The following is a 20,028-nucleotide window of genomic DNA, read 5'->3' as shown; positions in this document are numbered from 1 at the left end:
GATTGCAAGGAGATCAAACCAGTCCATTCTAAAGGAAATCAACCCTGAGTATTCACTGGAAGGACTGATGCTGAAGCTGAAGCTCCATTACTGTGGCCACCTGATGGGAAGAGCTGACTCATTGGAAAAGACCCTGATGCTGGGAAAGACTGAAGGCAGGAGGAGAAGGGGATGACAGAGGGTGAGATGGTTGGATGGCATCACCGACTAAATGGACACTGAGTTTGTGCAAACTCCAGGAGGTAGTGAAGGACAGGGAAGCCTGACGTGCTGCAGTCCATGTGATCGCAGGAGTCGGACAGAACTGAGCAACTGAACAACAACAAAAAGGAAGAAATGGAAATTTTATTTGAGCTAAATGAAGGATTTTAAGCCAGGAACAGCATCTTAGCACCAGGAACTCTTCTGTTGGAAGTCAAGGCAGTGTTATATAAGTTTTTGAGGGAGCTATATATTAAATGATGTGATAATGACAGTTGTGCCAATCCTGACCTGTAAATACAAAGCAGTGATGCTGGAAGCTTGGCTTCTCTATACAGCGGTGTTGAATCAAATCTCAGAGACAGAGTTTTGGGTGAAGTAGAAAAGAATAGCTTTACTGCTTTCTCAGGCAAAGGGGGATACAGTGGGTTCCTGTCCTGGAAAACTGTGATTCCCAATCTGGGTGAACTTGCTGAGGAGTTTCATAACAATACTGCCAGAGTGGGGTTGCTGACCAGATGAGGGTGTGTGCTGGGTCTCAGGTCAGTACAGTCACTCAGTCTTGTCCACTGCAGCACACCAGGCTTCCCTGTCCATCACCAGCTCCTGGAGCTTGCTCAGAGTCGTGTCCATCAATTCGGTGATGCCATCCAACCATCTCATCCTCTGTCATCCCTTTCTCCTCCTGCCCTCAATCTTTCCCAGCATCAGGGTCTTTTTCAACGAGTCAGTTCTTCGCATCAGGTGGCCAAATTATTGGAGTTTCAGCTTCAGCATCAGTCCTTCCAGTGAACACCCAGGCCTGATCTCCTTCAGGATGGACTGGTTGGATCTCCTTGCAGTCCAAGGGACTCTCAAGAGTCTTCTCCAATACCACAGTTCAAAAGCATCAGTTCTTCGGTACTCAGCCTTCTTTATGGTCTAACTCTCACATCCATACATGACTACTGGAAAAGCCATAGCTTTGATTAGATGGACCTTTATTAGTAAAGTAATGTCTCTGCTTTTTAATATGCTGTCTAGGTTGTCGTAGCTTTTCTCAGGTGATCATCTCCTAATCTTGCTGAGCTGCTTTAGTCCCTTTCATCTTGCCTCAGGTGTTTTCTTGGCTGCTTCTCCCTTGATGAGCAATCTGCCCTTGGAACTCAGGGAAGATCATGGAGGCTGGAGTTTTCCCTACAAGAAAGGGGACAAAAAAGAGATTTTGGTGCCCAGAAGCCCCACAGGGTCCTCTTTGGTTTCAGTGGTGGGTCACCGTGATCCCCTCTAAGATCTAGAAGGAATGTTATCTTTAAGGAATTGCTTCCTTGATGCTGGGAGAGTGTTACTATATGGTTGAGCAGGTATTTCCACCTTCGGGGAAGGTATGGTCCATGTATAATGCAGATACTCAATGCCCAATAGAGGGGAGTTGTTTAGTCACTCAGTCGAATCTGACTCTTGGCAGCCGCATGGCTGTAACCCGCCAGGCTCCTCTGTCCATGGGATTTCCCAGGCAAGGGTGCTGGAGTGGGTTGCCATTTCCTTCTCTAGCAGATCTTTCCAACCCAGGGATCAAACCCATGTCTCCAGATTGGCAGGCAGATTGTTTACCACTGAGCCACCTGGGAAGTCCCCAGTAGAGGGGGGAGAAAGACCAAAGGACAGAGAAAAAAATATTTTTTTTGTTTAAATTTTTCTTATCTTGCCATAAAACATGGGTTTTATTTCACATTCCCTTTCTGAGTTGATGGACTTTGGTCCATCCCTAGGCCAGCTAATGGACTGGTCTTTAATTAAAATCAAGGTTAAGACCTAAATCACTGAAGAGAATTGGAGGAGTTATTGCCTGGCCTCATTCCAGTGACTTGTGGAGGAAGGAAGAAATGAGATGAGAATGAAAATGGTGACCTGGCTACTGGTATGAGTGGGGTTCGTGAACTTTTTTTTTTTTTGGCTGCTCTGGGTCTTCGTTGCGGTGTGTGGGCTTCTTGTTGCAGTAGCTTTTCTTGTTGTGGAGCACAGGCTCTAGGTGCTCAGGTTTCAGTAGCTGTGGTGGACGGGCTTAGCTGCCATGTGGCACATGGGATCTTCCTGGGCCAGGGATCGAGCCAGTGTCCCCTGCATTGCAAAGGGAATTCTTAACTACTGGACCTCCAGGAGCCTAGAATTCATGAACTTCTGTTCCAGATTCACCTCTGGGTGGCTTTTTGGAAGAGTCTGTTAGAAAACCAGCCCAGGGACTTCCTTGGTGATCCAGTGGTTAGGACTCAGCACTTGCGCTGCAGGGGGCACGGGTTCGATCCCTGGTTGGGGAACTAGGATCCTGGATGCCATAAGCTGCAGACCCAAAAAAGAAAGAAAGAAAATGAAAACCAGCCCACATGGCTGGCTGACTCCTGGCAGGGGAGATAGATTTGTAGGCTGATGAATGCCAATAGATTTGTAGGCTGATGAATGCCGGCAAGTTTGGAGATGCAGTCCTTCTCACTGAAGATTGCTGATTGGCTTTGGCTATAGAGTTCTTGGCATCAAGTGCTCTGGGAAGTAGTTCACATTTATCATATTGGTTACCTGAAAACTGAGATCACTTCTTGGTAGGTGTCAAGGGAGAAGGAAGGATTTGTTATTTGCATCAAGTAAGGAGAACCTCAGGGGTCTTTCCCAAAGCAGAGCCTCCCCAACAGCAAAACTGTGGACGTTACAATCTAAGAGAACATGCATATTCACACAGGGGCTTGGGTGTTAGACAGAGTGAGTCCAAGCTTCAGTGGAATGAAATCATGAAGGTCAGAAAAGGTCAACTTGGTCATTCCTTAGGTTCTAGTTGATCTGGAGGTGGAGTGCCCAAGATGGGTTTAAATCCTTCAAAACACTTAAGATAGAGTTTTGAAAGAAAGTGAAAGTGAAGTCACTCAGTCCTGTCTCTTTACGACCCCATGGACTGTAGCCTACCAGGCTGCTCTGTCCATGGGATTTTCCAGGCAGTAGTCCTGGAGTGGATTGCCATTTCCTTCTCCAGGGGATCTTCCCAACCCAGGGATTGAACCCAGGTATCCCGCATTGTAGACAGACGCTTTACCGTCTGAGCCACCAGGGAAGTCCCCAAGATAGAGCTTTAGGCTATTCTAACTGGGAGTCATTGCAACTGATTTGGTATCTTTGCTATTGTTATTCTCTCCTCTGATAAGTTTGTCTTTTTGTTCCCTTAAGATCCTTTATTATTGTTCAAGGCAAGCCAGGCTTAGGTCCCAGAATGGCTTGGGCCAGTCTCTTCTGTCAAGAAAGCCATGCCTGGTTTTCCTTTGAGGGGGACCTCCTATGCTGTCTCCTTATAGTCTCACTGAATATTCCCAGTGACCGTCTTAGGATGGGCTATTAGTTTCCTTATTATGATGATGCTTCTGATTTTACAGGGGAAGAAACCGGACCTCAGAGAGGTTAATGAACTTGCCACAGGTCACAGGGCTGTCGGCTGGCAGCCCTGCGCCTGCTGAGTCATGGCTTCTAGACAATGATGACTTAATGATTTCTCTGTGTCACTGCGCGAGGAGCATTTCCCTGGGGTTACTCCTGGTGCTGTGGGTGGGGAGAGGGCAGTTTGCAAGGGTTCCGAGCTGAGCTGTGAAGTTGCCCAACTATCTGATGGTGAGAGTAAAGGGGCCACTGTTCCCACGGCCCTGGAAGACCTCTGAGGTCGTGTCTAACCTTGCTTGGGGCAGACTGGTCCTCCGAGTGTCCCTTCTCATCCGTGTCGGGATCCACCGCTCCTTCCCTTCTGTAGACCACATGCTTCCTTAGCAGGTTCTTCCACTGTGCTCTGAGCCAGCTCCTTCTGCACCCTCTGTACCCCACCTGCCCCAGGTGTGTGCACCTGACCTGCTGGGGTTTCGCTCTCCCATGATTCCCAGCAAGGTGCTCAGCAAACACAGAGGGAGATGAATCTGCTAGATGTTCATGTCTGCATGGAGAACAGAGGGGCAGCAGGTGGAGAGGGAGCCAAAAACCACATCCCCCAAAGCCTAGCCCGTGTGGACGAGGGAGGAACTCTCTGCTCCTAGAAGGTTGTAGCCTCATGACAGTGAGTGTATCTGGTCCACGGACTGGATGTTTGTATGGTCTCTGGTCATTTGCTTTGCTGTTGCAGACAGTGCTCCCGGGAACGGCCTTATTCACGTCTGAGGTGCGTATCACAAGGTCTCAGGGAATGCAGCCTGTAATCTTCCAGGTCACACCAGTTTGGTTTCCAGCGTGGGTGTGAAACCATACAACTCAGATGAGGACTTGAACCCAGCCAAAACCCAGATTGGGATTGAGTCCTCTGTCCTTTCATTAAGATCATATACCTGCTCTCAGGACTTACTGAAGTTCAGATTCTTTATGTCTTGGTACAGAAAGAACTCAGTGAAAGATAAAGGGATAGGTAAGAAGGGGATGTACTTAGAGAGACACCCACTCCACATGCTGAGTGTGGGCCATCTGGACCTTCTCAGAAGGCAAATGGCCCCGAAGTACGGGGGTGGTTAGTTTTTATGGGCTGGGTAATTTCATAGGCTAATGAGTAGAAGGATTATTCTAGCACTTTGGGAGAGATGGGGCTGGAATTCCCAGGAATTGGGGCACTGCCCACTTTGGGGCCTTTTATGGGCAGCCTCAGGACTGTCAGGTGGTAAAAAATCTCCCTGCCAATGCAGGAGTTACAGGAGATGCAGGTTCCATCCGTGCGTCAGGAAGACCCCCTGGCGGGGGAAACGGAAACCCACTCCAGTATTCTTGCCTGGAGAATCCTGTGAACAGAGAAGTCTGGCAGCGTGCCACAGTCTGTGGGGTCATTAAGGATCAGACATGCCTGCACAACTGAGCACGTCAGGACTGTCATCACGACCATGGGGTGTCTGTGGGCGTGTTATTTAGCATATGCTAATGTGTTATAATGAGTGCATAATGAGGCTAAGGTCTACCAGAAGTGGAATCTCCTGTCATCTTGGACCTGGTCGGTGTTAGTCAGTCCTAACCAGTTTATGTTGTATCCTAATAGCTTTGTCCTCCTTTTAAGGCTGTGCCCTGCCTGCTTCCTCCCTGTATCCATCTCCATGCCCCCAGCAGGGTCTGAGAACTCACATCCTTCCACACCCTTGCTGGCCCTTGGTGCAGGACACAGGGTATTGAAAAGTTTTATTTCTTAAGCTGGCCAAAGGTACACTGGCATTTGCTTCTTTGTCTCTTGTTTAGGCTTTCTAGATTCTAGCATTTGTATGTATGAAATCTCTTATAATGTGGGATTCCCAGGGGGCACAGTGGTAAAGAATCCACCTACCAGTGCAGGTGATTGATGTGGGAGACTCGGGTTCGCGATCCCTGGGTGGGGAAGATTCCCTGGAGGAAGGTATGGCAGCCCACTCTAGTATTCTTGCCTGGGGAATCCCATGGACAGAGGAGCCTGGTGGGCTACACAGTCTGTAGGGTCCCAAAGAGTTGGACACGACAGAGCATGCATGCACACACACAAAATGTCTCATAGTAAGTGATTTTAAAAGTTGAGCAGTGATGAAATTGAGGGCTGACTCTGAATGAGTCTGGGCAGCCCTGCTCCTCCTGGTAAGGAGTGAATGAGATGATCCACATAAATTGTTGAGTGTTGAGAATCTATTACAAAACTATGGCTTTGTTTCTATTGGTTTTTTTAAAACGGGTTTTTTTTTTCAGAGTTTTTCAAATACCTCATTCTGCCATTTAAAACATAAACTAGTGTTAGACAAGACCAATGGTTGTTACTATTATTTCAGATAAAAAGTCAGACATAAGATTAATTGACTCGATGAATGTCCATCCAGAGCTAAAAGCCGGCTTTACTCACTTCTATCTTGTGGATTCAAGCAGGAGAGACTTGCTGCATATCATCCAGATGGCAGTGTTATTTAAAACGTCTGACACTTGCGCTGATTGAGACTGGGGATCTTCCTTGCTGGGGGCTCCAGACTGCTGCCCACCTGACCCTTCTCCAGGTCATCACATGCTCACCGCGTGACCCCTCCACAGGGGAACCTTCTGTAGCAGTGACCTCACCAGGTCATCAACTTCTCACTAAAAGCTGGGGCCGACTGGGTTTGTGATTTCCCGAGAGTTGCATGGAGGAGCGTTTCTTGCTTCCTGTCCTTCAGGATGAGCAGCGTTGGTCCTTTGCTCGAGCCGTCTCTCCAGGGCCTGTGTGTAGAGCTCTTCTGCCTCGGCTCAGCTTTCACCAGCCTCAGTGCGGCACCGGGATTGGTCATTGCTGCATCTTCTGTGAGCTGTAGTTGTCACGGCTCTACTCTTTTGTCTTCTAAACCTCGCCGGTTCTTTTTCAAAAACAGCTTTACTGAGATGTGATTCTCAGGCACACAGTTTGCCCCTTAAAGTGTACAATTTAAGAGGTTAAAGCTATCATATGACCCAGTGACTGTCCTCTAGGTTTATACTCAGAAGAAGGGAAAACATGTTCACACAAAACGCTCTACACGAATGTTCCAATTCAGCGCTTTCTTTGTATATTCACAGAATCGGGCAACCAGCACTGCAATTGATTTTAGACTACTTCATCACCTTAAAGAGAAACCTCATATCCTTTAGCAGTCACCTCCTACTTCCTCCTCTCCCCAGCCCTAAACAACCACTAACCTACTTGCTGTCTCGCCATTTGCCGGTTCTGACTTTTCATGTAAATGTCACCATAAATACCTCACCTTCTGTGCCTGCCTTCTTTCACATAGCATAATGTTTCCGGGGTTATCCATGTTGTGTCCCGAATCACTCTTTATGGCTGACCAGCGTTCCGTCTCACGGATGTGCCGTGTTTTGCCTATTTACTTGCTGGTTGGTGGACATTTGGGTCGTCTCCACTTTTTGGCTGTTGTTTTTGTGAACATGTTTTTAGTTCTTTTGAGTATAGTTGCTGGGTCATATAGAAACTGTTTAACTTTTTTGAGGAACTCTTGCCAGACTTTTTCAAAGTGGTTGCACCAGTATGTTGTATGAGGGTTCCAATTTCTCCACATCCTCACCAACTCTTGTTATTATCTAACATTTTTTTAAGACTTTATTTATTTGGCTCTGCAGGGTCTCAACTGAAGCATGTGGGATCTTTAGCTGTGGCATGTGGGATCTAGTTTCCTGACTAAGGACTGAACTCTGAGCCACCTGCATTGAGAGTGCAGAGTCTTAGTTACTAGACCCCCAGGGAAACCCCTTAGCTAACTAACTTTTGGGGTTAGGGTTAGGTTGAGGTGGCATCTCGTTGTGGTTTTGATTTTCATTTGCCTAATGGCTTACGATATTAGTCATCTTTTCACGTGCTTATTGGACGTTTTTACATCTTCCTTGGGGAAGTGTTTTTTTTAAAAAGTCCCATTTTGAAAAGTTGAGTTGTCTTTTTATTATTGAGTTGCAAGGAGTATTTATTAGATACAAATCCATTTTCAAGTATATAGTATAGAAGTATATTCTCATCTTGTGAGTTTTCACTTTCTTGATGCTATCCTTTGAAGCATAAACATTTTAAGCTTTGAAATCCAACTGAGATACTTTTCTCTGTTACTGACTTGCTGGGTTTGTTCCTCGCATAGGCCTGCATTCACTGATACGTCTTCAGCTCCTGGAATAGTGCCAGGTATGATGTGTGGTCTGATTGAGTGCCAGGGACAGCGCAAGTGGATCGGGACAACCAACCAGACTGGGGAGTTTCGTTTCAGTGGTTTAGGTGGTGTCCCGTGGGATAGAAGGTTCAGCCAAGGTAATTTTTTAAAAAATGACCATTGACTTTTGGGTAATACGGTTGTGATTTTGCCTATTAATTTTAGCTTTAAGGCTTCTGAAGATTAGAATATCAGTTTAGTAGGAGCAACAGCATCAACTCTTTCCTCCCTAGGTTTAGCTTTTTTATTTTCCTTAGAGGATTCATCTTCATTGGTGTTTCTCAAACTGAAGTGTTCCTCAGAACTACTTGGAGAGTTTACCGGGGATCACTGGATCCACCTCTATAGTTTCTGAGTCACTGGGTCTCAGGGGAGGTCCAGGTATTTGCATTTTTAACAAGTTTCCGGGCGCTGGGTGGTGGGGATGCTGAGGTTTCAGGAACCACACCTTGGGCCCTGCTGATCTACATAATAAGCAGCTTTTTATTTTTTTCTTCTGGAGGCAACCTCACTTACTAAAGTGGTATGTTTATATAAGAATCTGCAGAGGGGCTTCCCTGGTGGTCCAATGGATAAGACTCCACCTTCCATTGCACAGGGTCCAAGTTTGACCCCTGGTTGGGGAGATAAGATCCCACATGACTCACAGCCAAAAATCCAAACTATAAAACAGAAACAATATTGTAACAAAAACAATAGTGGGAAAATGGTCCACATCAAAAATCTTTAAACAAACAACAAAAAAGAATCCTCATTTCAAGTTGCCTGTACTTGAGGATCATTTTTCTGATGCCAAGGATGGTGCGCCATCATTCTGGAGCCAAGGATGTGAACTTCACTTTATCTTGGCCTAGGCTGAGCTTAGGAGAACAGGAGTAAACCACAGTATTTTTGAGCCTCTGCTGTGTGGCAGCTCTACTTTGCTATCTGCGATAGTCATGCTGTTGTGTTTAAATGCTCATCCCCTCAACAATGTAGGCGGGTTGCCTGAGGTGCCCAGTTACTTAACTGGTGGTGGAACTGGGTCAAGAAGCCCACGGGCTGCACAGTGATAGCTAACCCAGGGGGAAAAAGAAGAACCTTCAGGCTTGGCCCATAGACTTTATTGGCTCTGTTTTAAAGGTTTATATATTTACTTTTATGTTTGGTCGTGCTGGGTCTTTGTTGCTGCACACGGACTTTCTCTAGTTGCTGAGAGCAGGGGCTTCTCTTGCAGAGCACAGGCTCTAGACTCTAGGCATGTGGGCTTCAGTAATTGGGGCTCTGGGGCTCTACAGTGTGGACTCAGAAGTTGTGGTGCACAGGCTTAGTTGCTCTGTGACCTGTAGATCTTCCCGGACCCAGAATCAAACTCACGTCCCTTGCATTGGCAGGCAAATTCTTAACCCCCAGACTAGGGAACCCGTTATTGGCTCTGTTTTAAATGACTTTATTTTATTTAGTATTAGTTTTTAAACATTTTTATTAACGTGAACCAAGAGCCCTGGATTCCTGAAAGACTGGGCATCAGATGGACCAGCTGTGATGCCTTCATTCTAATTGGGTTTCCTGTCCTCCTGGCCAATGCCAGACAAGCCCGTTTGCTCTGAATAGTCTTTCTCAAAGCATTTCGGGAACCTTTAGTGGTGGACAGCCTCAGGAAGATTTTGGCAGGAGGCCCGTGAAATAGGTCAGCATTTCCAAAGCAGTGTCCTGATTTGGCTCAGAGTAAAAGATAGGATAGAGGCTTAGCTAAAGCTGTCATTCTGAAAGAGGATATTCAATTTATTGTGTTTGTTGAGGAGAGCTTATTTTGATTCTCTGTAGCAGGAATGACGGCCGTGTGCACCGTACAAACGCAGCTCGGGTCACATGTTGCTTCTGTGGGTTAAACCCTTAGCGCTCGGACAGGACAATGGAAGGATGTCTGTATGTGCTGAGGGAGTCCCCAGGCATATTGTCCCAGAGACCCGACACACCCAGCCAGCTGCAGTCTTCTTTGATTTGTTGAAAAAGGAATCAGAAAAGATGGGAAGAAATCCCGGGCCAGCTGGCAGCTTCCATGGGACTGTTTCGTCACAGAGGACATAGCGTGGGCTGATGCCTTAAAGGTTAAGAATTGGTAGGAGGCCAGTGGATTTTTCTGATGAGTAATGTCTCTCACTTATTTCATATCACTGCAGAGTGCTATTATCTATATTATTTTGAAAGTGCTCTGTGAAGTAGCTGGTAGGAAAGGTGATTTTTAAAAATATTTAATTGGAGGATAATTACAATATTGTGATGGTTTCTTTTTTATAATTAACTTTATTTTTAATTGAAGATAATTGCTTTACAGTTTCTACCGTACAGCAACATGAATCAGCCATAGGTGTACATATAAACCGTCCCTCTTGTGCCTACCTCCCACCTCCCTCCCCATCTCACCCCAGGAAAGGTGATTTTTTTTTTTTTAAAGTATTTACTTGGCAGTGTTGGGTCTTAGTTTAGACATGCAGGATCTTTAGTTGCTCTACAGCATGTGGGATCTCAGTTCCTTGACCAGGGATCAGACCCACTGGAAGCGGATTCTTAACCATTGTACCACCGCAAAGTCCCAGAATAGTGATTGTGATCCTGTTCTGTAGCCAGGGCGACTGTGCTTAGTGAACAGGAGTCATCTATGCAGGTCCCATGGCCGATCAGTTGCTGACCCGGGACCCAAATGTTCATCTTTTCCATCTTTTCTCTGGTTTTGGTGTCTTTTACATCTTACTAGGTCAGGAAATGCCCTGAAGAGAGAAAGGGTGTGTGTTTTCCGGGGGCTGGCGGGGCAGGGAGGTGGATGGGGAAGTGGAGAAACAATAGGTCTAGAGAAGAAATGTTTTCATTAAAATTCAGGCTGCTAGGCTCTGTGTGAGAAGGGGGTCAAGAACAGAAGTCCCTGCTTAAGTGAGGCCGGTAACCCTGGGGGGGGGGGGGGGGGGGGGGTCCGAGTTCTAATGAAGGCTAGGGGGTGGAGACTGGGACCACAGGCAAATGTGTAAGAGCATAATGAGCCTTGTCAACGAGAGGCAGACAGCAGTTGTGGTTCAGCATCAAGGCTGATGGCTTAGAATAAGAAACTGCTTTTTTTGGAGGAGGCGAAATATCCAGATGCCAAGGAAATCCTTACTACCTAGCCTAGACTACCAAACCGGAGAAGCCCCTCTGAAGAGGAAGGCAGGTTTCCCTCCACCTTGGGTGTGTGAATAAAGAGAGAGAAATGCTAAGCTTCGTGGTATGAGCTTAGTCATTCTATGGGGACGACTCTCTGCGTTGCCATTCAAGTCAGCTTAAGCTGATGTTTTGGGTCATGTGACTAAAAATTCAGGTAGGGCCGGTTTCAGGTGCAGCCTAAAACAGTGGATTAAGTAATATCAACAAGGCCCTGTTTTTTTTCCTGTTTCTCTACTCTGCCTTCATTCACACTGGAACCCCTTGGCGGGTCTAGGTTCTGCCCCTCACATTTGTAAAATGGCTGCAACTATTCCAGACCTTGCACCATCATTCCATACTGATCAAGGAAAGACACAGAAGCTGGTGCAGAAGAGTAAAGAAGCAACTGTTTCTCAGAAACCCCAGCAAACATTGGTTCCCATCGTTTTATTTGTCCGTTGACCTGAATAACTTAAAAGACCATTCATGGAGGGGGTGGGGCGGGCATTTCCACCCAAACTGCATAGTTAAAGCAGTGAAGCAGTAGCTTTTGAAATGAAATTTAGAGGCATTTTTGCCAGAAAGAGAATGGAGGCCAGGTGGTAAATTACAGGTCTTCCATACCAGCCAAAGGGAGGGATGAGTGAAATAATGCCAGGTAGATTTTCTTGGGGAATTCTTTGAGTGAGGTAGTAACTCTTGCACATGCATTAGTTAAGAGACTAAGCTGTAAAAAAACACAATAATGTAATTTAAAGAACAAAGATTTCTTTCCCTCTCACATAACAGCCGTCCAGCAGCTTTGCTTTACACCATTATTCTTGGTCCCACTTGGGTTTTCAAATAGCACAAAAGCAAGAAGGGAAAGTGTGGAGGGAGCAGCCCCTGTTTGAAGGACTCTGGATCTTGAGTGGTACGCACTGCTCCATCTCTCATTCCACTGATGGAAACTTGGTCCTTGACCTCGCGTATCTGCAAGGCTGCTGGGAAATGCAGTTCTGCATGCTCGGTGACCAGTGACCAGCTTGCAGCTCTCTAGTTATGGAGAAAGGGGAGAAGAAATTTTATCGAGGAGTTGGCACCTCCATCACAACTCCCACACTAGATTTCCTAGGAGGCTTATCCATTCTAAATGATGTTCCTGTGGCAGATAGCACTTCCTCAGAGAAGAACCCACATCCAGTTTCCTTCATCTGGGGAACCAGGAATGTTTAATCGAAACTATGTCAGTTACAGTTAGGTTCAAATGCATATGACAGAAAACTTAAGATAGCAGTAACCTAAGCAAAGTAAACACTTGCACTTTTTTTCTCTTATGTAAAGGACGTTCATCATAACGATTCATCAAGGTGACAGGGGCTCTGTTCCACTATCTCAGCATTGGTTTCCTCCTTAGTCCAAGATGGCTGCCCAAACTCCAGCCATCTCTTCAGCATTTTTCTGGCCAAAAGAGGAATTCAGAGATATCTCTCAGAAACCACAAGCACATTTACACCATTGGTCAGAGCTTTATCACACAAGGCACCTAGCTTCAAGGGAAGCTTGAAGTGTAGCTTTCTTTCCTGGCAGGTATGAGCCTTACCCCAAACTGGGGTTCTCTTGCTGAGGAAGAAGGGGAGAACGGACATTGGGCAACAAGGGGCAGTCTCTGCTAGAGATCATATGCCCCTGTGTCCACGATCGGTGCCCTCACCTCGGCCTCTGTGTTTCTCTGCCCATGTTAATTTTCTTTTTCTGGTGGGGGTGAGCTGGGCTTTGCTACACTGCATATGGGATTTTCCCCACCAGAGATCGAACCCATGCCCTCGTCCCCTGCATTGGGAGCACAGAGTCTTAACCATTGGACTGCCAGGGAAGTCCTGCCCATGTGAAATTTTAAAACCCATCTTCGTACTTCTCTGAAGGATAATCATCAGAATAGCTGACATTTATTCAGTGCCTGTCAAGTGACAGACTCTGTTCTGTGTCATTTATTCTTCACAACAGTACTCTCAAAAGTACTCACGTAGAAACGCTTAGTGTTGACAGGTGGTAGGCAGAGTTGAGGGAACCGGGAGGGCTCGGGGAAGTGGCCAGAGATTAGCAGTGGGAGGAAGCCATGGCCACCCCTGAAAGGGCAAGGGGACAGACCAGTGCAGCCCCAGTGCACCAGCCGCACTTAGAGGTGTGAAATGGGGGCTGACGCAGACCAGGTCAGGAAGCGGGGCTCGGGACGGGAGCCCAGGCCAGCACCCCTGCGAGCCAGGCAGGTGGCCCCAGGAGCAGGTCCACGCCCTGACCTGTCTCTCCTCCCACCTTGGAGCTCCTGGCAGTGCCAGCCTTGGGCTGAGGCCACCTGGAAGGCAGAGGGCGAGGGTGCCCGGGAAACAGTGCCCAGAGCACAGCCTCCCGGGAACAGAGAAGGACCGAAATGGGTGGGGGGTTGGGGAGCAATAGAGAACCACCGCGCAGGATGGTTACAGCCCCATTTTAAGGAAAGGGGAACCGGGCTGGGACAGAGGGGAGGGCACTGCCAGCTTGGGTTGCAGAGTGGGGAAGGTGGCACACCCCCACACTGACCCGACTGTTCCCGTGCGCAGTGGCAGCAGCTGATGCCCGGCAGCGCGTGTGTGGCTTGGACAGGTGTGTTTCAGGCCGCAAGTCACCGTGTCACCCTTGCCCTGGCAGGTTGCCGTCGCGAACCTCGGCGAGGCTGTGCAGGACGCAGACCTGCTGGTGTTTGTCATCCCCCACCAGTTCATCCACCGGATCTGCGACGAGATCACGGGGAGGGTGCCGAAGGATGCTCTGGGCATCACCCTCATCAAGGTGAGGCGGCCCCTCGCCGCGCGCGGGCTCCTGGGAACTTCCGCACCTCTTTCATCTGTTGGGGAAAAGGAGCTGAGGGGAGGGGATGGCTGCTTTGGGTTTGTTTTTAAGGATGCCTGGAAGGGAATCAAAACCATGCATCCCCTCCTGAGCCTTGCTTTACTCAGGTTTACCAGGGGCTGCTTCCTATCTGGAGAGGGCTCCCGCAAGAAAAGAACTTCCTATCTATCACACGGGGCTCCGCCCTTGCCTGGGAAATCTCACGTGGTTTACATTCGCTGGGAAGTTAATCATCTTTAATTTCCCACTCCTGGATTTATTCCCTGGAGAGGGCATTTTTTAACCAGAAGTCCACAAACCATCCCCAGAGGTCCACATACAGAATTCAAGAGGTTTGGACCTAAATATGGGGATGGAATTACATTTTTATTTATTTTAACCTCTAACTGAAATGAGCATCTCCTTCACTTATGAATGTAGGCCACAAGCCAGAGTTTCAGTGACAATATGTTAGCAGGACCTTGACCCTGTGGTAGATACAAATTATAGGTATTTTCATGTTACTGTACAATGGCTTCAGATATCTCAAGATACCACTTATTCCCAACTACTTGGGAATTATAGTAATTCGACCTGCTATGGCACCTTTTTATAATTGCAATAAGAAAATACATATATTACTTTGTCACAAATGTAGGGTGTTTTTTTTTTTTAACATTTCATAACTGTATTTCAAAATAATTGCCTTGCTGGGTAATCTTGTATTTTGCTTTATACATATGGAGTCTGAGAATGAATCCATAAACTTCACCAGACTGCCAGGGGCAGGTCTGTGTTGTAAAAAAGGTTAAGAACCCTCTTGAGAGACTGTGTTTGTAGGTGAATGTTTATGAAAGCAAGTATACTTCAAATGTCAGTCATCGATAGGATGGACAAATGAATGATGGGAAACTACACAGGAGTGAACTAGAATATTCATGCGGCCACATGGGTGAATCTCCCAAATAATAATATAGCACAAAGCAGCACATCACAGGTGAGGGGCACGGTTTCATTTATAGCCTTTCAAAAACAGGCATAATGCTATAACATACTGTTTAGGGATGGTTTCATGTGACAAAATGAAAAAGAAAAACAAGGGAACGGGGCATAGATGGCGTTGAGGATAGGGGTCACCCTGGCGGGGGCCAGGAAACACTAATGAGGAGAAGCACGAACTTGGGAATAGACCCAGGGGACTGCGGTGGTGTCCCTCGTGTTCTTTTTCTTTACCTGGATGGTGACGTTGTTCATTTTCACTTTATTGTTACTCTTTAAATGGTACATGCACACCATGTCTGTTTACTCTTAGAAACGAGATTTTTCAGTTGCCTATGCCATTGGCGGTCTGAATCTAGATGACTTATAAAGCAGCAGTCTCCAGCCTCTTGTCCTTGGGGGTTTCTTTTCCTCTAACCCACTGACGTCCTTGCAGGGCATAGACGAGGGTCCTGAGGGGCTGAAGCTCATTTCTGACATCATCCGAGAGAAGATGGGCATTGACATCAGCGTGCTGATGGGAGCTAACATTGCCAACGAGGTGGCCGCCGGCAAGTTCTGCGAGACCACCATCGGTGAGGGCCACTGGGGAAAGGGACATGACATTGTGTGTCTTAACAGGCACATATTCCATTTCTGGAATTTTCCGTAGTGAACTCTTCCCTGCTCCCTTAACATTCCTGGGGTGGACATTCAGTGGGGTGGAAATTTTATCTTAGGAGGCCGTTCTGTGGGCGTGAAGCGTTTTTACAGACTCTGGACTGAAAGTAAAGCCAAGGAGACCACGTGGCTCCCCACGACCCAGCAGTGCAGCGTCGAGGTTATTCCCAGACGTGCACGGGTGCTTGCTTGTCCCAGGAAGCAGAAGGTTATGTCCATGGTGGAGCTCCCTAGGCCTGAGAAACCCAGCTTTTCTTTTTTTTTTTTTTATTTAAACAACTGGAATTTATTTCTTACAGTTCTGAAGGCTAGAAAGTCCAAGATCAGGGTTGAGCCAACACTTTTCTTTTATGGTGAGGGCTCTCTTCTTGGCTTACAGACAGCTGCCTCCTTGCATGAAGGGTGTGGTGGTCAGGGAAAGCAAGTCATGTCCAACTTTGCGACTCCTTGGACTGCAGCACACCAGGCTCCTCTATCCTGCAGTATTTCCCAGCGTCTGCTCAAAGTCATGTCCGTTGACTCAGCGATGCTATCTAACCATGTCCTCCTGTGCTGCCCCTTTCTCCTGTTGCCTTCAGTCTTTCCCAGCATCGGTAGCTTTTCCAGTGAATCGGCTCTTTGGATCAGGTGGCCAAAGTTTTGGAGCTTCAGCATCAGTCCTTCCAATGAATATTCAGGGTTGATTTCCTTTACAATTGACTGGTTTGGTGCAGTCCAAGAGAAACCTAGCTTTTCTTTGCTCATAAATGCCAGTATCTGGAGCCTCACTGGATGCCTCAGACATCTAGAAATTGATGGCAGTGATCCCTGCTTTCCAAAGGAATAAGCCGAGGCTCAGAGAGTAAGCTCCCTGTCCCAAGATCACACAGCTAATACAGAACCCAGACATGAACTTGGGTCTCCTGCTTCCTGAAACAGAAAGCCCTTTCTGGTCTTACACATCAGTGTTGTGAACGTGTCTATTTCTTTAAAAAAAGGGCTTCAGAATTCCTAAGTGCCCACATACCATGTTATAGGGCTCATAGAATGCTTTGCAGGGTGTATTTAAGTTTATCTACCACTCCAGGACTTACTTCCACACTTATCAAATGCACCAGTGATGGGAATTATTTCTCCTTGGCAGCTTCGTGAAAGGAAACTCTGGGAGAGATCAGGCTCTCTTGAGTAAGATGAGATGGATGGGAAAATGTTTTTATGCATGCATGTAAGTTAGGACATTTAAAATTTTTTTCTCTTTTATTTGTAATTATACAGACATTACCTGATTACCATGGGACATAGAGATAATCAAAAGAAAGCCGTTTCTTAAAACTTAATTATTTTAGGGGTTTCCTAGGTGACACTAGTAAAGAACCTACCTGCCAATGCAGGCAGTGTAATGGGTTCAATCCTTGGGTTGGGAAGATCCCCTGGAGGAGGGCATGGCAACCCACTCCAGAATTCTTGCCTGGAGAATTCCATGGACAGAGCAGCCTGGCAGGCTACAGTCCATGGGGGTCACAAAGAATCGGACACGACTGAGGCAACTTAACTTAGCACAGCATGTTGATTATTAATTTTCATTTGCGTATAATTGATTTACAATGTTGTGTTAATTTCTGCTGTTCAGCAGAGTAAATCACTTATTTATCTCCATCTCTTCTTTAGATTCTTTTCCCATACAAGTCATTACAGAGTATTTAATAGCATTCCTTATGCTATATGATAGGTTCTTGTCAGTTACCTATTATATGTGTAACGGTGTGTCTAGGCCCAACTCAGTCATCTAACTTATCCCCCCTTCCCCACACCATTGCTTTGTTTTCTATATCTGTGACTCTGTTTCTGTTTTGTAAATAAGTTTGTTTGTATTCTTTTTTTAGATTCCACATATAAGTGATATCATATGATTTTTGTCTTTCTCTGATTTAGGAAAACCATTTCAAGTTTCATTTAATTTCCGTTATTTTTTTCTACTTGTGCTGAACTATGGTTGTAGTTGTTAATATACTCTTTTGATAATTGCTCCATTTACTTCAATCAGCATGTATCTTTATAGCTGCATAACATTCCATTGACAATCCCATATATCTGGGCACTTGGAGCGGGGTGTGTGTGTGAGAGAAATAATAATTTTGGAGAGCAGAGGTGTCACAAATGGTAAAAGGAAGGAAACAAAATGACCCATAATAACACTACCCAGGTTGATCTTTATAAAAGCAATAAGCACAGCTAAGAAAATTCAGGGGCTTCCCAGGTGGTACTAGTGGTGAATTACCCACAGAGACTCAGGAGACATGGATTCCAGCCCTGGGCCAGGCACGTCCCCTGGAGGAGGGCACGGCAACCCTCTCCAGTATTCTTTTTTTTTTTTTTAAGGCTTAAAATATAATTTAATAAGTTCATGTTGCATTATTTCATTTCTCAGAAAAACTTCAAAGGTATTAGGGACAAATCATACATGGTACACCAATAAAAAATGCACAGCCTAACTCCCTAAGACAGGCAGAGCTCAGAGCTACCGTCTGACACTCAGCATACAGCAGCCCTGTTCTCAAGATTGTACTAGGCCTATCAAGAAAGCTGTGAATGGCAACATCACAGACACAAAAGGGCCATTTCTGGATTGTCCTTACCCAAGAAAAAGATGGAGGCAAGTTTAACACAAGATTTTTTAAAGATACACTAAATGAAAATCTCTAAGAAAAAATATCTTCCTTGGGACATGAAAGGGTAATATATGGGACATAACAGAACCGTATGTATGTTGTCTGTGACCTCTGGACACGTGCCTGAATTCCCACCTGGAAGTGATTGGAACAGTGGGGCCAAGGTCACTGGGGGATGTTTGGTTTTTGTGGTATATGTGGCAGGATCTCTGGGGTGAGACAGTGCACTAAGTCGTGTCCGACTCTTGCGACCCCATGGACTGTAGCCTGCCAGGCTCCTCTGTCTATGGGATTCTCCAGGCAAGAATACTGGAGTGGGAGAGGTGGAGAAGGAAATGGCAACCCACTCCAGTATTCTTGCCTGGAGAATCCCATGGACAGAGGTGCTTGGTGGGTTACAGTCTTCAGGGTCATGAAAGAGTTGGACACTACTGAAGCAACTAAGCACTAAAGAAAATTCAAACAGTACAAGAAGGTATGAAATTAGAATTAAGACCTACTCCCTCTTCTCAAAGGAAATCATTGTCGGTAGTTCCTAAGTATCCTTCCATAAAAAAAAAATGCATATGTATGCTAGGCTGTGCTAGGTTTTATTCTTTCCTTTATTCTTTTAGTTCTTTTATTCATCTATGATTTTAATGTAGCCTGTGAAACTGTTATGTAATGACTTTAATTTTTCAAAAATAATTATTAGCTACTTTTTCCAGCTTAGTCCTATTTGCTAGTAATCAATTTGCTAGTTATTTGGTTGGGATTGGCCAGTTAACCCCAGTCATTCTGTAGGGTTGAGACAGACTTCATCTCCAAATTTAAACTAATAGATTTTGGCTAGGATTTCTGCCTGCCTCTTAGCCTTGTTATAGGAAAGCTCCCATGTGGGTGCATCAGACTTATTTACTTTGTAAAGACAGATAAACGCACGGAAGTCACATCTGTTTCTCTGGCTTCTGTTTACACATTGCTTCTGCTGCCTTCTGTGGGTTGGACCATGACTGGCAAGAGTGATCTGAATTAAATTAGATAAAATACTCAGTGAGATAGAACAGGAAAGTGATATTTTCTAAATTTTCTTATATAACCTGAATTTAATCAACAGGAAATATTAAACAAGGCCAAAGGAAGGGACATGGTACAAAACAACTGGCCCACAGTTTTTTTGGGGGGGCAGCACCTTGTCACATATGAAATCTTAGTTTCCCAGCCAAGGATCAAACCCTCGCCCCCTGCATTTGGAAGCCCAGAGTCTTAACCACCTGACCGCCAGGGAAGTCCCACAACTGGCCCACACTCTTGAAAAATGTCAGTGTCGTAGGAGACATTGCAAGTCTAAAGGAGAAGTCTAGAGGGACCTGGCCACGAAGTGCAGTTCAGGATCCTGGGCTGGATCCCGGCTGCCGTGAAAGCAACCTGGGGACGTGGGTCAAACAGGCACTGTGAGCCATGGTGTCCCCTGGTGGTGAGAGCCTCCTTTGTGGGAATGACTTCACAGAGTTTGAGCTGTCTGTCAGTTGTGGTGCTAAATGTCAAGGATACATAAGCCCCTTCTTTGTGGAAGGAGCTTCTTAGTACACAAACAGTAGAGAATTATGGACTGAGATGTGGGATGTGATCAGATCAGATCAGTCGCTCAGTCGTGTCCGACTCTTTGCGACCCCATGAATCGCAGCACGGCAGGCCTCCCTGTCCGTCACCAACTCCCAGAGTTCACTCAGACTCACGTCCATCGAGTCAGTGATGCCATCCAGCCATCTCATCCTCTGTCATCCCCTTCTCCTCCTGCCCCCAATCCCTCCCAACATCAGAGTCTTTTCCAATGAGTCACCTCTTCCCATGAGGTGGCCAAAGTACTGGAGTTTCAGCTTTAGCAT

General features: G+C 46.2%; 1 protein-coding gene across 1 annotated transcript in view; it reads left to right on the top strand.

Moving 5' to 3' along the window:
• GPD1L (glycerol-3-phosphate dehydrogenase 1-like) overlaps nucleotides 1-20,028 on the top strand; it is a 63,736-nt gene that overhangs the window by 19,681 nt on the left and 24,027 nt on the right. Inside the window, exons 3-4 of the mRNA XM_010835554.1 lie at nucleotides 13,674-13,814; nucleotides 15,289-15,427. Coding sequence (XP_010833856.1) covers nucleotides 13,674-13,814; nucleotides 15,289-15,427 — 280 coding nt within the window. The remainder of the gene's footprint in view (nucleotides 1-13,673; nucleotides 13,815-15,288; nucleotides 15,428-20,028) is intronic.

This window comes from Bison bison, unplaced genomic scaffold (assembly GCF_000754665.1).
Source record: "Bison bison bison isolate TAMUID 2011002044 unplaced genomic scaffold, Bison_UMD1.0 scf7180017864043, whole genome shotgun sequence".
Classification (NCBI taxonomy): Eukaryota; Metazoa; Chordata; class Mammalia; order Artiodactyla; family Bovidae; genus Bison; species Bison bison.
Note: the sequence above shows the minus strand (reverse complement) of the source record. Positions and strands in the feature narration are given on the sequence as shown.